Below are 14,850 nucleotides of genomic sequence, written 5' to 3'. Positions count from 1 at the left end.
TCCCCATCTCTCACCTCTACACCCAGCTCCTTTTCCACATCTCTCACCTCTGCACCCAGCTCCCACTCCACATCTCTCATCTCTGCACCCAGCACCCCCTCCCTATCTTTCACCTCTACACCCAGCACCCCCTCCACATCTCTCACCTCTACACCCAGCACCCCCTCCACATCTCTCACCTCTACACCCAGCTCTCCCTCCACATCTCTCACCTCTGCACCCAGCTCCCCCTCCACATCTCTCACCTCTGCACCCAGCACCCCCTTCCCATCTCTCACCTCTGCACCCAGCACCCCCTTCCCATCTCTCACCTCTACACCCAGCACCCCCTCCCCATCTCTCACCTCTGCACCCAGCACCCCCTTCCCATCTCTCACCTCTACACCCAGCACCCCCTCCACATCTCTCACCTCTACACCCAGCACCCCTCCACATCTCTCACCTCTACACCCAGCACCCCCTCCACATCTCTCACCTCTACACCCAGCTCTCCCTCCACATCTCTCACCTCTGCACCCAGCTCCCCCTCCACATCTCTCACCTCTACACCCAGCACCCCCTCCACATCTCTCACCTCTGCACCCAGCACCCCCTTCCCATCTCTCACCTCTACACCCAGCACCCCCTCCCCATCTCTCACCTCTGCACCCAGCACCCCCTTCCCATCTCTCACCTCTACACCTAGCTCTCCCTCCACATCTCTCACCTCTGCACCCAGCTCCCGTCAGATGTGTAGTATTGGGGGACTTCCTGAGGTTCTGAGCTTCCGATTTGACAGACGGCAGGCAGATGTGGGATGACCGGTGGCTACAGAGACAGCATATCCATCTTTTCAGAGAGTAGAGAGGTTAGAACCCCTTTCATGTTTTAGCTGTCTGTGTCCCTGTTAGGGAAAATCATCATCTTTTTTTTTCCTGTTTTCCAATTTAATCGAGAGTAAAAGTCATAGAAATTTCCAAATTTGGGGTAGTCACCAGAACAAGAATAGAGGGGAAATCTTCCAATGGAGAGACTCGTTCTGTTGACATCCCAGGGATTCCCTCACTTCGGAGGCATTTCCTCTCACTTCCTGTTGTGTGTATGGGACAGGAAATTAAGTGAAATCTCCCCGAAGGGGACACAGATGGCAAAAACAAACCTGACAGAGGTTATAACCCTTGCCATTGCCTTCAGTTCTACTTTAAAGAAAAAGAAAGGTGTGCAGTCGGTGAGTCTCTCCCATAGGAATTCTGTGACAGGATTGGCTGAGGGCAGGGACAGTGCAGCTGATGGGAGTTGTTTGGAATTGGATCCCTCATGTAGTGCATTGTATGTTAGAGTTCAGTGGGGCCCCATCCTCCTTGGGGCCCCTATGCGGCACACACATTGCACCATGGAGTAACTGCCACCACTGCAAGTCAGAGGTCATTTTCCCTCTCTAACCCGTCCATGGAGGAAGTCGTCTGCCGCTGACCGTCATTGTGAAACTGCAGAGGATATATAAAGGGACCGTTCCGAATCCTCCACATCCTCTCCTGGAGTTCTGTGTGTGATGGAATCTTCAATCTGTCCTCCCGATAAAGATACAAAATATCAATCTTCATCCATTGATGACACCAAGGTGACACCACAGATGTTTCCTTTCGATATATATGGTAAATCTGATAATTTATAGCTCACTTCTGTACTGTTGGATTGTTTCAGCCAATCAGAAAGTGTTTTTACATTTTTATCTTAATTACATTTTTCTCCCAGGCTTTAGAAATGTAAAAGATTTCAGTTTTTCACTTATAATTTGATTGATTTCCTTTACAGCTGATGAAGGATCCAGTCCTTATTTTCTCTAGACCAGGGGTCTCCAAACTGCGGCCCATGGGCCGGATATGGCCCTTGGGGCACTATTTCTCCAAATGACACCAATGATGGGACACTATTCCTCCCACTGACACCAATGATGGGACACTATTCCTACCACTGACACCAATGATGGGGCACTATTCCTCCCACTGACACCAATGATGGGGCACTATTCCTCCCACTGACACCAATGATGGGGCACTATTCCTCCCACTGACACCAATGATGGGACACTATTCCTCCCACTGACACCAATGATGGGACACTATTCCTCCCACTGACACCAATGATGGGACACTATTCCTCCCACTGACACCAATGATGGGGCACTATTCTTCCAACTGACACCAATGATGGGACACTATTCCTCTCACTGACACCAATGATGGGGCACTATTCCTCCCACTGACACCAACGATGGGGCACTATTCCTCCCACTGACAAAAAGCTGGGAAAAGACGGTTAGTATTGCTCCTGGATGTAATTGGTGAGGAATTGGGACGGCGGTGGGAGGGCCTTTCCTCCTGCGTTGAATCTGGCCTTGCAAAAGGCTTGTCCCCAGTTGAAGGTAGGCTCTCTCTAAGCTGTCCACGTTCTAAACCTCCTGGTAGGTAAGGGCTACACTCGGTCTGGCCATTGGGCCGGGGTAGAAAAAGCCCGTAGTGTATGTGCCCCTGGGGTGGCAGCCCAGGGGTGCCTTAATTCTCACTGGTGAGGGGCAGCTCGCCTTGAGTTTTTCGGCACCATGGTCACTGCACCTACGTACACTTTTTTAAGCACCTGCCTCTTGGGCAAGGCCTTTTGGCTTCGACCAGAGGAATTTTTATTCCGGCCGGAAGGCCTGCCCTTGTATTTTCACAAGGGCACTAATTCACCTCTCCACTTCCCCTCCCCCACTTTTTTGTTTGTGTGTGCTTTTTCTTTGTAGTTTGTCACTTTCTATCACCTTTTTTTCACTTGCACGACTTGTAGGGTGTGGGTCCTCGGGCCCTGCCTTGAGTCTTGGGAGGGGGTGGATATGGCCTTTTGGCTTAGTCCGCCCTCTCTCATGGGGTCTCCCTTCGGGGGAGCCCCACTTAGTACTCGGTGGGGGCTGTTTCGGCAGTCCCCCTGAAGAACGGGGTCAGTCTGGTTTTCGGCCAGACAGACCATGAGTACCTTAAATCCCTGTCAGGAGTCTTGCGCTCCGGGGGATCGAGGTTCGGGTCCTACCTCTTCGGAGGGAAGACCATTTGTGTTCGCACACCCTGTGCACTTTTTGTGTTCCTCACGTTTGTGTGTGTGCACTTTTTTATGCACCGGGTGAAGTCTTTTGAGTGTGTTTCACACGCTACGGGCTTAAAAAAAAAAAAAGTGGTTCTCAACTCCTGTCCTCAGGACCTACTAACAGGTCAGATTTAAAGTATTACCTTGGGGAGATGCAGACTAGAATACTGCAATCACTGAGCAGCAAATAATATCACCTGGGATGTATTTCAGTTATCTTGAAAACCTGGCCTGTTAGTGGGTCCTGAGGACCGGAGTTGAGAACCACTGATCTAGCACTTTCCTTCCCAGCCTGACTGTCCCTGGCCCCAGGGCCATCTTCAACACTGGGAAAAAGGGGCAGCTGCCCTGGGCTCCGTCATTCTGGGGCCCAAAGCAGCTTGAGTCCCTTGTTATGGAGAGTTCCGGTTCATTGGTAGCAGGAGCTGAGGGGAGGCGAGCAGTAAAGGTAGCCAGGACTGAGAGCCCAGGAGAGAGAAGACCTCCACCACTCCCCTGACTCCTGGGGAGGTGAGCAGCAGCAGGCACAAAATCCCCGGCGCCATCCAGAACCTGGACCCCTCCAACCTCTTCTCTGCTCCCAGCTCTGACATCAACAGCATTAACCGCCTGGAGGACAGGCTGACCAGGAGCTTGGAGGACAAGGACAGGCTGGAGCGCAGGCAGCCAGGGACTACAGAGCACCTCCATCGTCACACAGAACAAGAATGGGCCCTGCCTGCTGCTGGCAATGATGAATGTTCTACTGCTAGCATGCAAGGTACCGGGCATTACACACCCAACAGGGACCGGGACAGGAGGGCACAGGAGGAAGAAGGCTAGTGCTCTCTTTTTTCTCTCTCTCTCCTCCTCTCTTTCTCTCACGCCCCTCTGTTTCCTCCTCCTCTCTCGCTCTCACCCCCTCTCTCTCACCGCTCTCTCTTTCTCCCCCTTTTTCTCTCACCCCCTTTCTCTTTCTCTCACCGATTCGCTCTCTCTTATTCCTCTCCCACCCCCTTTTTCTCTCTCATCCCTCTCTCACCCCCCCCCTCACTCAACCCCTCTCTCTGTCTCACCCCTCTCTCTTTCTCTCCCTTTCTCTTTTACCCCCTCTCTCATCCCTCTCTCACTCCATCTCTCTCATCCCTCTCTCACTCCATCCCTCTCATGCTTCTCTCACTCTCTCTCTCTATCTCACCCCTCTCTGTTTCTCTCCCTTTCTCTCTCACCCCTCTCTCTCTCTCACCCCCTCTCTCTCTCTCTCTCTCTCACCCCCTCTCTCTCTCTCTCACCCCCTCTCTCTCTCTCTCTCTCTCACCCCCTCTCTCTTTCTCTCTCACCCTCCTCTCTCTCTAACACCCTTCTCTCTCTCCCCTCCCTTTCTCTGCCACTCCCCTTTCCCTGGTATCAATGGGTGTGATTCCAAAAAAACTTTTTTTTAGTCGGTTTAGCCAACGTCCCTGAGAAATGTCTAGAAGGGGTTTGGTGCCTCAGGCCACAGAGGGTGGGACTTCATGGGCTTAGTAAGACAATGTTGTGTAAAATTAATAACAATTTATTTGTAAATGAACATAAAATAGTGATAACAACACTTTATCATGTGCATGGGTTATAGACCCATAGGTGATAGTGAAATGAGTAGAGAAATAGGTGACACCGTGATATGGTGACAATGAAAATACAGTATGTCTCTCAGTCAGTCCACGCTTGAGAAGCAGAGTGGGGTCTGCAGAGAGAAAATATCTTGGTTTCCTACGCGTTTCGGCATATGAGATAGATTGCCTTTATCAAAGAAAGTTTGTCCACCATATCTGGAAAATATAGTAGGTAAACAGTCAATAGATTTTATGCTTCCCATGGATAAGTTCCCATTGGTCGCATCATTTTGATACATACTTGTAAAAAATGTAATTGACGAGACAAGAACTCACTGCTCAAGGTGGTGTAATTGCGTAATGATTAAGCACACAGTCAGTGTGTGAAACGCGTCTACCTTGTCACGATTGTCATATTTGGATGTCCAGTCAATAAATCTGGATTTTGACTCAACCTGGAGTGCTGCCAATTCCTTTTCCTTTGTAAAAAATGTGCCTGATCCAGGAACCTTGCTTCTGATCCTTTAAATTTCCACACAGGAATTGGTGTGGGTGCTGCTGCTGTGGTATATGATGTATAGTAAGCATGTTAATTGTATCTCTTTGGGCTTAGAAATGTATATAAATATATATTATGTTGGGTTACTTACTGTCAGCGTATTTGCTTGGATATATGATCAGTAAGGGGTTAATGCCGGTCAGTTTCCGGTTTGCCCTGATAATAATGGAGTAAAAAAAGGAAAATACTTGTTTTTATTGAAGGATAAATGTCAACAATGCATAAGGAATAAAGCATTGTAGACTTGTAGCAAAGACTCACTGTTGGTAATGTATAAAGGGGGTTCATGGATAAGGTCCAGCTGCAGTGGGTCCCGGGCGTCTGCCTCGTTCCCTCAGCAAGAGGCGCCCTGTTTCAATTCCCCGGCCTTATATACCGCTCGCGCATGCTCATTAGGTGGGCATCGGAGTGCCACGTATTCAGATCCGACTTCCGGGTCTGTGTGTTGACGGGGCGTGAGTCAGCGGCGCACGCCCTGAAGTACAGGAGTGGGCAGATTCTTCTATGCAGCCGCCGACACGGATCTCCTGAAGGAGATCATTGTGGAGGATGTGCCCCCTCTGCTTCTCATAAAACCCCCGGTTTTGAGATACCGGGGTTACCCGTGCCGGGTGTGTTTGAAGGATCAGGCAAGGGATCATATGATACAGGCATACAACAGAAAAAATAAATGATAAATAGCACAGATATGAGCAAAAATGACATCAGTACAATACTGAGTGCTATTATAAGAATGATGAGTCAAAGCTATATATAATTATATTACAGCAATATAGAAACGGGGAGGGAGCTTTGGGGGGGGGGGGGGATTGGGATGGGCCATATGAGATGTGATCCCCGACTACAGGGAGCAGAATCTACAGTTTCCTGTGGGTAGGTATGAGGAGAAGAATTTTGTTGGCAGCCTTGAGAGACCTAACCAAGAGGGGTTGTGGTTAGGGATGATTGAATGGTTCGGGTCGACCATCGGTTGCACCCGAACATTGACTGTTTGAAATTCGGCCGAATTCCGAACTTTTTGCTGAAAAAGTTCGGAATTCGGCAACCAGAACCGACCAAAATGCAATGGGACAGGAAATGGGCTTTAAAAGCCTGTGATTGGACCAGAACCATCAGTAAAAGCCAATTGAGGGGGCAGGAGAATGCTAGAAATGTGATTGGAGTGACTAGGGGGTCCAGAGGCCAATCATTAGTGAATACGCCCCCCAGTATATAAGATAGCCCCGCCAAATTCCTAGCATTGTTATACAGGGACGTGGAAGAGAGTGGAAGCAGTTCTGTTACTTCTGCTTCAAAAGTGTCATTTAGCAATTATTAGTGTGAGGAAAGCAAAGAAAGGGGGGAAGGGGAAGTAAAAAAGGGTGGGAGATATAATTTCATAACAACTGGCATGTTAATAAATAACAAGGGTAAAAAATATATAGCCATAAATATTAACCAATACTATAAAGCCAGTTGTTGGATGAAAAATATATGGGAGGGGGGTAAAAGGGGAAAGTTCGGGACTTTGAATGAGGTGTGTGGTAACGATTGGTACATACATAGGTAAAATACACAGGTAGGTCTCATATGATGATAAAAAACATTTTATTGGCGATGTCATCGACAGACATAAGAACATCATAGTATAAATATAATTGATACGGCAGGTAAACGGTAATAATTAAACCAAATCATATACATAAGAGCTGATTGGTTGTAGACTGGAGTAGAACACTAATTGTCAAGCGATATTGAAGGATCCAAAAAATAGAAATAAGGAATGCATCATAAACAAGCTCTACGCGTTTCATGGAATGTAATCCACTTCCTCAGGAGCAGATGCATCATATATTACTGTAGAAAAAAGAGAATCCTTTTTACAGATAGCATAAAAAATGATAAAGGACTAATAAATAATGATAGGGAAGGGATATAATATCTCTAGCCTATATGTTCTCCAGCCAGTGTACTTACAATCCAGCAATGACATCAACACCTAAGTATTGTGGGGGGCAGACCACTGGGGGAACGTCTCTACCGGGAACTGAGAGAGCTTGATCCAAGGTCATCCAGGCACATTAAGAAGATTCCACAAAGAAATGTGTATTCAATATTGTGATGAACAGATCCATATAGATAATGGTCACCAGAGGGTTCTAAAAGTAAATAGTTGTAAATGAAAAAACTTGTGTAGTACATATAAATAAATAGACTAAAATAGACTGGGTAGTATAGACTACCCAGCAGAACCCATAATCAGAGAGCCATGTTGTGTGAAATTGATTAAATAAACCAAAAGTGTGCTAATCAGAATAGATGGTGTAAAGGATAAACCAAATAGGAAGTGCCTATAAACCAGGGAGGGAGTGTGATGAACAGATCCACATAAATTATGGTCACCTGAGGGTTCTGAAAGTAAATTCTTGTAAATATAGAAACTAGTGTAGTACGTATAAATGAATTAATAAACTTAAATAAACTGAGTGGTATAAGCCACCCAGCAGAACCCATAATCAGGGAGCCATGTTATGTGAAATAGATAGAATAAACCAAGGGTGTGCTGATCAGAATGGATAGTGTGAAAGATGGACCAAATAAAAAAGTGCCAGAAAATGTGAGGAAAGGGATATCTAGTGTAGTTAGGGTACTATTTTCCACTATAGTTAGATTTAATAATCTAGTTTCTGTAGGGAAAGTGTTAAGTGTAAGGGGACCGTAGTGTAGTGTAGAGTTAACTGGCAGTGACTGCTATGGCAGGGTGACAAAACCCTTCCATGTCAGGGTGACCGCTATAGAGAAAAGATCGTTTCTCTTAGGTCACTTATAGAACAGCGATATGGCTTCTCGACGGTCAGCCTGCTTTTTGCTGCAGGCGTTTATAGGGCTTTTTGAGGACATGTTTGGAGTCAGGCATGACATCTGAACTTGAGTATAGGGGTATATATACACACACACATGTATGTATATATACACATACACATATATAGGTGTGATAGGAGCGGAGACATATGCCTGTTAATTATTTCATTAGCGCAAGCATAGTGTTCTGCTACTTTCACACCTATATATGTGTATGTGTATATATACATATAAGTGTGTATGTATATATACACCCCTATACAGAAGTTCAGATGTTTTGCCTGCCTCCAAAGACCCCCAAAAAATGCCCAAAAAAAAAACGCCTGCAATAACACACCTGGGCGTTTTTTTTGGCGCAGGCGTTTTTTTGGGCATTTTTTTGGGGTCTTTGGAGGCAGGCAAAACATCTGAACTTGTGTATAGGGGTATACATATATATATACACACACACACTTATATGTATTTTTACACATACACACATATAGGTGTTATAGCAGAGAAGCCATATGGGTGTTAATTATTTCATTAGCACAAGCATAGGTTTCTGCTATTTTCACACCTATATATGTGTGTGTGTATATATACCCCTACACAGAAGTTCTGATTTTATGCCTGCCTCCAATAACCCCCAAAAAATGGCCAAAAAAACGCTTGCTACAAAACCGGCAAGGTGTGACAATAGCGGAGCCACTATCCTGTTCTATATTGATTCTAATACAAATGATATTTTTTTCTGGTTCTGGACATGCTACAGAGCTGAAACATCACAGGTACACTTTTTAGACCCCCCAGACACTAAATCCAAAGAAATCTCATTTTTTTTCAATAATTTTTTCAATAATTGGCTCTCTATCAAAAATGACAATTTTTAAGAACTTTTTTTTGCCTGATTCATAGTCCCTGGGGCATGACCCAGAACCCTAGGCACTTTTTAGGGGCATTTATTGGGTTCTAGGGCTTCAAAATTGTGTTTTTTGATTCCAGAAGTTCGGGGTCCCATTGATTTCAATGGGGTTCTGAAATCCGAACCAAACGTTCAGGAAATTCGGGTGTTCTGGTCGAACCGAACTTTTCAAAAGTTCGATCATCCCTAGTCGTGGTCGTTTCTTTTGGGTCAAAGTTAGAGATCATGTTCTAAATCAGAGGGTTTAATTGTGTCTGATTTCAGTTGGAGTTTGGTTCTATGTCCCTTCTATTTTTTTTGGTGACTGGGGACTATTCACAAGGTTTCTTGTGAATGGATGACCGGTATTTTTTATTTTCTTTATAAATACTATTTGTTGCTTTGGGGCTTAAAGTGAAATGGCCAGTCAATGTAAACCGAAAACAGATTAGGTATTTCATTTTAGAAAGAAGTGGGACAAGAGTCCTGCTGAATAGAGGAGGAACCTCCTGCAAAATAAATGGAAAAAATGAAAGAGATTAGAAAAAGTTGGGAGGAATTTGTTAAGGTGAGAGATTGGTATTTTTGCTTGTTTTATTTGACATGTCTGGGGTTCAGTCAGTTTTTCCCTTACCTAACTCTCTCTCACTCACCCCTTTCTCTCCCCCCTCCCTCTCTCACCCCCCCTCTCTCTCACCCCCTCTCTCTCTCCTCTCTCCCTCTCCAACCCCCCTTTCTCTCACCTCCTCTCCCATCCCTCTCTTACCCCCTCTTTCTCTGTCACCCCCTTTCTTTCTCATTCCCCTCTCTCTCTCATCAATTTCTCACCCCCTCTCTTTCTCTCCCACCCCTCTCTTTTTTTCCCCCTTTCTCTCTCACCCCCTCTCTTGCTCACACCTCTCTCTCTCTCTCTTTTGCTCCCTCCCTCTTTCCCCTACAGTCAGGGGGAACAGAGTGAACACTGACTGACAGATGACAGCAAATGAGTGTTGCTGATTCCCCCCCCCCCAGCACTGCCACTGATTCCATCCCCCCCCCCCCCACCACCATTGCCACTGATCACAGCCCCCCCCCATCTCCAGCAACTAATAGGGGAGCGGTAATGATTTACATTAACCTCTAGAAACCAATCAGTGAGCGGTAATTATATGATGTAACCTCTGACAAGCAATCGCTGCCTGATCTGCTGCAGTTCATTCTATAGACGGCTCTGCCTGGCCAACCCTTTTTATTCATTGGGACTCAGTTTTTTCAGTCATGGAGGTTTAGCATCACATGTGGGTGTTACCTATGTAAAAACCACCTGCCTAGGAAACGCCCACTCCTCGAGACTGACACCCACCTATAAAGGCATTTTGATAATTTGCATAACTCCTCCCGCTGCTTACATCAGAACTGAGAGGTCTTGGGAGGAGTATTGAGGCCGGGTGCTGGGATGTTATCAGGAAGCCGTGCACCGCCCCCTGCCGACTCCTCTCTCCAGCCATGATCTGCCTGCATTGCATAGAGAAGCACAGAGAGCCAGTGATGACATTATTGGAAACAATATATATATATATAAAATTGAATGCAAAGGATTTAATAATTTCATTAGCATGTTGATGAGTGGGGGGAGGGAGAAACCTGGGAAGGCAACCCCCTCCCCCCACCCTGACTCCTCTGTTATTGTGTACATGGAGGAAATTCTTCTGGCTGCAATTGCCGATCTGACATGCAAAGCCGTCATTTACAAAATAAGTAAAGGGAAGTGAAACATAATATGAGGGGGAAAATATCTTCTGCTTTCTGTAAAAAAAAAACAGATCAGGAAAAAAGGAAAATTAGATAAAAAAAACAATTCTGGCAAAAAAAAGAAAAAACTCCAATAAAGCCGAACTCGGCACACAATAAACTCTCCGGGGTAAAGCAGCGAGGATCCATTGCCTCAGGAGTGATCCCCACTTCTGGCCCTTTCATAGACCACAGTGCGGTGGTCCTGTCTCCGCCCTCCTCTCCTTCTGACCAATCACAAAACAAAGTCTGGGGCAGTGGCCAAAACGGCAATGGAGGGGGGAGGGGGGATATATGTGTGGAAAATTTGCTCTGAATCCACATAAGATTGGATAATGTATGTTCATGCTTAGAATAAAGAGAACCAGTCAGAACAGAATGGTTGGCAGAGCAAGATGGAGGGCATAGGATTATGGAAGGTACAGGACGTTGGGGGACAAAAGGAAGATGGAGGACACAGAAAGATGGAGGGCACGATAAGAAGGAGGGTACAGGAAGAAGGAGGGTACAGGAAGATTGAGGGCACAGGAAGATGGAGGGCACAGGAAGAAGGAGGGTACAGAAAGATGAAGGGCACAGGAAGATGAAGGGCACAAGAAGATGGTGGGCAGAGAAAGATGGACATGCAGGAAGATGGAGGAAACAGAAAGATGTTGGCACAAGAAGATTGAGGGCACAGGAAGATGGAGGTGCAGAAAGATGGAGGTGCAGGAAGATGGTGGGCACAGGAATATGGAGGACACAGAAAGATGGAGGGTCAAGAAGATGGAGGGCACAAGAAGATGGAGGGCACAGTATGATGAAGGGGGCAGTAAGATGACGGGCACAGGAAGATGGAGGACACAGAAAGATGGAAGGCATAAGAAGATGAATGGCACAGGATGATGGAGGGCACAGGAAGATGAGGGGCACAGTATGATTGAGGTCGCAGGAAGATGAGGGGCACAGGAAGATGGAGGGTATAAGAAGATGGAGGGCACAAGAAGATGCAGGTCACAGAATTATGGAGGACACAGCTAGATGGAGGGCACAGTATGATTGAGGGCGCAGGAAGATGACGGGCGCAGGAAGATAGAGAGCATAGGAAGATGGACGTGCAGGAAGATGGAGGGCACAGGAAGATGTTGGCACAAGAAGGTTGAGGGCACAGGAAAATGGTGGGTACAGGAAGATGGAGGTGCAGAAAGATGGAGGTGCAGGAAGATGGAGGGCACAGGATGATGGAAGGCAAAGGAAGATGGTTGGGTCAGGAAGGTGGAGGGTACAGGAAGATGGAGGGCACAGGGAAATTTTGGGAACAGGAAGATGGAGGTACAGGAAGATGGTGGGCACAGGAAGATAGAGGTACAGGAAGATAGAGGGCACAGTATGATGGAGGGTGCAGAAAGATGGAGGGCACAGTATGATGAAGGGGGCAGTAAGATGACGGGCACAGGAAGATGGAGGACCCAGAAAGATGGAGGGCATAAGAAGATGAATGGCACAGGATGATGGAGGGTACTGGAAGATGGGGGGGCACAGTATGATTGAGGGCGCAGGAAGATGGAGGGTACAAGAAGATGAAGGGCACAGGATTATGGAGGGCACAGCTAGATGGAGGACACAGTATGATTAAGGGAGCAGGAAGATGACGGGCACAGAAAGATGGAAGTACAGGAAGATGTTGGCACATGAAGATGGAGGGTACAGGAAGATAGAGGACACAGAAAGATGCAGGGCACAAGAAGATGGAGGGCACAGGATGATGGAGGGCACAGGAAGATGGAGGGCACAGGGAGATTGGGGGCATAGAATGATGGAGGGCCCAGGAAGATGACGGGCAAAGGAAGATGGAGGGCACAGAAAGTTGGAGGGTACAGGAAGATGGTGGGCACATGAAGACAGTGGGCACAGGAAGATGGAGGGCACATGATGATGGAGCACACAGGATGATGGAGGGCACAGAAAGATGAAGGTACAGGAAGATGTTGGCACATGAAGATGGCGGGTACAGGACAATGGAGGACATAGAAAGAAAGAGAGCTCAAGAAGATGGAGAGCACAAGAAGATTAAGGGCACAGGATGATGGAGGGCACAGGAAGGTGGAGGGCACAGGGAGATGGAGGACACAGGAAGATGGAGGGCACAGTACGATGGAGGGTACAGGAAGATGGAGGGCACGGGAAGATGGAGGGCACAGTAAGATGAAGGACACAGGATGATGGAGGGCACAGGAAGATGGAGGGCACAGTATGGCTGAGGGCACAGGAAGATGACAGGCATAGGAAGAGGGAGGGCATAGGAAGATGAAGGGCATAGCAAGATGGAGAGCACATGGTACAGGAAGATGGAGGGCACAGGAAGATGGAGGGTACAAGAAGATGGCGGGCACAGGATGATGGAGGGCACAGAAAGATGGAAGTACAGGAAGATGTTGGTACAGAAAGATGGAGGGCAAAAAAAGATGGAGGGCACAGGATGATAGAGAGCACAGGGAGATGGAGGTCACAGGGAGATGGAGGGCACAGGATGATGGAGGGTAAAGGCAAATGGAGGGCACAGGAAGATAGAGGGTACAGGAAGATGGTGGGCACATGATGATGGCAGGCAAAGGATGATGGAGGGCCCAGAATGATGGAGGTAAAGGAAGATGTAGACACATTAAGATGGAGGGTACAGGACGATGGAGGACACAGAAAGATAGAGGGCACAAGAAGATGGAGGGAACAAGAAGATGAAAGGCACAGGATGATGGAGGGCACAGGTTGATGGAGGGCACAGGAAGATGATGGGCACAAGTAGATGGAGGGCACAGGACGATGGCGGGCACAGGATGATGGAGGGCACAGGATGATGGAGGGCACAGGAAGATAGAGGGTGCAGCAAGATGGAGGGCACAGTATGATGGAGGTACAGGGAGATTGAGGGCACAGGGAGATAGAGGGCACAGGGAGATTCAGTGCACAGGAAGATAAAGGGCAAAGAATAATGGAGGACATCGAATGATGGAGGGCAGAGGAAGATGGAGGTACAAGAAGATGAAGGGCACATGATGATGGAGGGCACAGGGAGATGGAGGGCACAGGGAGATGGAGGGCACATGATGATGGAGGGCACAGGGAGATGGAGGGCACAGGGAGATGGAGGGCACATGATGATGGAGTGCACAGGATGATGGAGGGCACAAGAAGATGGAGGGTACAGGATGATGGAGGGTATAGGATGATGGAGGGTACAGGATGATGGAGGGTACAGGATGATGGAGGACACAGGAAGATGGAGAACAAAGGGAGATGGAGGGCACAGGAAGATGAAGGTTACCAGAAGATGGTGGGCACAGGATGATGTAGGGCACAGGATGATGAAAGGCACAGGATGATGGAGGGCACAGGAAGGTGGAGGGCACAGGAAGATGGAGGGCACAGGAAGATAGAGGGTACAGGACGATGGTGGGCACAGGACGATGGAGGGTACAGGAAGATGGAGGGCACAGAAAGATGGAGGGCACAGGATGATGGAGGGCACAGAAAGATGGAAGTCCAGGAAGATGTTGGCACATGAAGATGGAGGGCACACGAAGATAGAGGGTGCAGGAAGATGTAGGGCACAGTATAATGGAGGTACAGGGAGATGGAGGGCACAGGAAGATAAAGAGCACAGAATAATGGAGGGCCTAGAATGATGGAGGGCAGAAGAAGATTATGGGCACAGGAAGATGGAGGGCACAGGATGATGGAGGGCACAGAAAGATGGAGGTACAGTAAGATGTTGACACATGAAGATGGAGGGTACAGGACGATGGAGGACACAGAAAGATAGAGGGCACAAGAAGATGAAAGGCACCGGAAGATGGAGGGCACAGGGAGATGGAGGGCACAGGGAGATGGAGGGCACAGGAAGATGACGGGCACAGGAAGATGGAGAGCACAGTAAGATGGAGGGTACTGGATGATGGAGGGCACAAGAATATGGAGGGTACAGGAAGATGGTGGGCACAGAAAGATGGAGGTACAGGAAGATGTTGGCACATGAAGATGGAGGGCACAGAAAGATAAAGGGTGCAGGAAGTCAGAGGGTGCAGCAAGATGGAGGGCACAGTATGATGGAGGTACAGGGAGATGGAGGGTACAGGATGATGGAG

At 47.7% G+C, this 14,850-nt stretch overlaps 1 protein-coding gene across 1 annotated transcript in view; it reads left to right on the top strand.

Moving 5' to 3' along the window:
- Nucleotides 1-1,531: 1,531 nt before the first annotated feature.
- Nucleotides 1,532-14,850, top strand: part of MARCO (macrophage receptor with collagenous structure) — a gene marked incomplete at its 5' end in the record, with an annotated part of 43,304 nt that continues 29,985 nt past the window's right edge. The window contains one exon of the mRNA XM_082261968.1: nucleotides 1,532-1,634. Within this exon, the coding sequence (XP_082118094.1) occupies nucleotides 1,532-1,634 (103 nt within the window). The remainder of the gene's footprint in view (nucleotides 1,635-14,850) is intronic.

This window comes from Pelophylax lessonae (genome assembly GCF_965119305.1).
Source record: "Pelophylax lessonae genome assembly, chromosome: 6".
Taxonomy (NCBI): domain Eukaryota; kingdom Metazoa; phylum Chordata; class Amphibia; order Anura; family Ranidae; genus Pelophylax; species Pelophylax lessonae.
The sequence above is the reverse complement of the archived record's forward strand: the minus strand, read 5'-3'. Positions and strand labels throughout refer to the sequence as shown.